The sequence below is a fragment of the Perkinsus marinus genome, assembly GCF_000006405.1.
Source record: "Perkinsus marinus ATCC 50983 genomic scaffold scf_1104296961838, whole genome shotgun sequence".
Lineage (NCBI taxonomy): Eukaryota > Perkinsozoa > Perkinsida > Perkinsidae > Perkinsus > Perkinsus marinus.
Genome location: NW_003205647.1, coordinates 1 through 2,484, shown reverse-complemented (window position 1 = coordinate 2,484; position 2,484 = coordinate 1). Strand labels below are relative to the sequence as shown.

The 2,484-nt window shown below is 35.7% G+C and overlaps 1 protein-coding gene across 1 annotated transcript; it reads right to left on the bottom strand.

Annotated features, from left to right (window-relative positions):
• Positions 1-165: 165 nt before the first annotated feature.
• On the bottom strand, positions 166-757 carry Pmar_PMAR015427 (formate dehydrogenase, putative; the record flags this gene model as incomplete). Its single annotated transcript, XM_002772178.1, has 4 exons — positions 166-189; positions 281-402; positions 463-582; positions 622-757. The coding sequence occupies 4 exons, from the start codon at positions 755-757 to the stop codon at positions 166-168; spliced, it is 402 nt and encodes a 133-aa protein (XP_002772224.1).
• Positions 758-2,484: the final 1,727 nt, after the last annotated feature.

Genomic DNA, 2,484 nt, shown 5'->3' with positions numbered 1-2,484 from the left:
CACCAAGTTCCTTTTCAACATCTTCTGGTAAACGATAATGATCAGTATAATGTAGATGTACATCAAATGGTTTAAGACGCTTAAGAACAGCCTGACCAATTCTACCACCAGCTACAGTACCAATATGCATACCTTCAATATCATATGATCTACTAACACAATCAGCTATATTCCAACCACCTTCAATAACTGTCTTATAACAAGGTATATAGTTACGTACTAGACTTAATATAAGCATCACGACATGTTCACTGACTGATATGGAATTAGAATAGGTAACCTCAGCAACAGTGACATTATTCTGTGCAGCAGCTTCTAGATCAACATGATCAGATCCAATACCAGCAGTAATACATAGTTTTAGCTTGGGTGCCATCTTGAAACGTTTCTCAGTCATATAAGCTGGCCAAAATGGTTGACTTATGATTACAACTGCATCTGATAAATGCTTCTCGAACTCACAATCATCACCATCTTTATCAGATGTTACTATAAACTCATAACCATGATCTTCAACTAACTGACGTATACCAAGTTCACCAGATACACAACCAAGTAGAGTACCAGGTTTAAAGTGTATACCTTTAGGAGTAGGTGTTGTCTGCCCACCTGGATAGGTACTTATATTGGGTATATCATCACGGGCATATTTAGGAGGATACCCATCTATAGGATCATTATACAGCACACATACGACTTTACCAAGAGTCATCTTTCCACCAGCAGCAGCGATCATGAACATACGCATGTACACCATCATATGGCAGCGGTGGCGACCGCCATAATAATCGACAACTTGCAGCAGCGTCGTCGTCGTCGGCGCCCATCTTCGAGCTCCGTATTGTTTCCATAAATTGCCCCCTGTAATGAAGGTAGCTTTAGAGTCCACTAAGAGCCAGCAACAGCAGCAGCAGCATGGGATGGTCTTTTTCTTCTTCCTTGCTTATTCCATGATGATAATAATAAGGTAATGAGTGCCCTCCTCCTCCTCCTTCTTCTTGACTCAGTGGTACATGTTTCTACTGGCCATTGTTATCAGTCTATCCCTTAATGGATGTTATTCCTATGGTGGGCTTAAAGTTAGAAGACCACATACATCACACATAATATTGGGAAAGGGACAGGAGGCAGCAGCAGCAGTAGCTACTATAAAGCGAATAGTGAGTTGTTATTATTATTATTCAGAATCATGATAATTATTGTTATGGTGAAGTATTTGGTATGGATATTAAATTCAATAAAGTATTTGGTAACATCTATGAGGGTGTTGAAGTCCAATGTGGTAATAATCATTGGGTTAAGCTGAATGATGATGATATACTGGCTTATCCTATTATGAGGGATTATCTATTACGTAATAATAATACTATTATCATACATACTATTCTGTGATTGTAGATATTGAAGATGTACAGAGTTGTAATGATATATATAATAAGATTCAACAACAGATAGTCTCAATACCAACACCACAGATCTATCATCAACTTGAGGTAGGTATAATAATATTGAGTTATCATCACTAGCAATAATGTAGGTAATGTTTAACATGATGGATAGTATCTGTAATAGTAATTCTATATTACCCCCATACTATGATCCATTATGTCATATTAAACTACCATATACGGATGGTGAAGTGATATTGAAATACTCTAATAGTAATGGTGGATATATGTTCGATAATGGTGTATGTTATAATACTCCTATCGATGGTAATAAATTTATTACATATTCACGTATAGCTAAGAAGAAGAATTCCAATACCGCTGATATACCTACTGAGTATATGGGTAAAGCTATGACTTGTGCAGTTATTAGGAATACTATTAATGTATCTATGATGGGAAGTATGATGGTATTGAATAGCAGACAAATGGAAGGTATTTGTTCTAAGATTAGGATGTAGATGTATACATGTTCATGTGTTGTAATAATGTATGTCGTGTTAGAGTATTAAGACATATAACACAACATATTCCAATTAAGTATTAGAAGGTTTAGATGGTAATGCTGCCGGACCAACTACTCTCCGTTTCAATGGTAAGTTTGTCGATGATATACGTTGTCGTTTGTGGTAACCATCCATAGTAACTGGACCAACCCGTTGTTTATTATATGTTGGAGATATAGATACATAGTCCTTGGTAACTATACAGAATATATGCTACTTGTTGTTAGTGGTGGTGGTGGTAATAGTGATCCTACTTTGTAATTCCTTGGATAATTTAATGAGCTGTTTTTCGAATGATTGATTAGGTGAAGCTTCGGGTCTTGCTTTCTGTACTGCTTCTAATGCATCATCGTATGTATATCGATAATATCTATCACATTCATTATGATGATGATCTTGGTAGTAGTGATAATAGTATGTATATTACTTTATTAGATAGCTTATAATGATACTAACTGATCTAGATTGACCCCAATTACAATGTACGAGTATCTAATAATAAAACATGTATAAAGCTGTTGTTATAATAT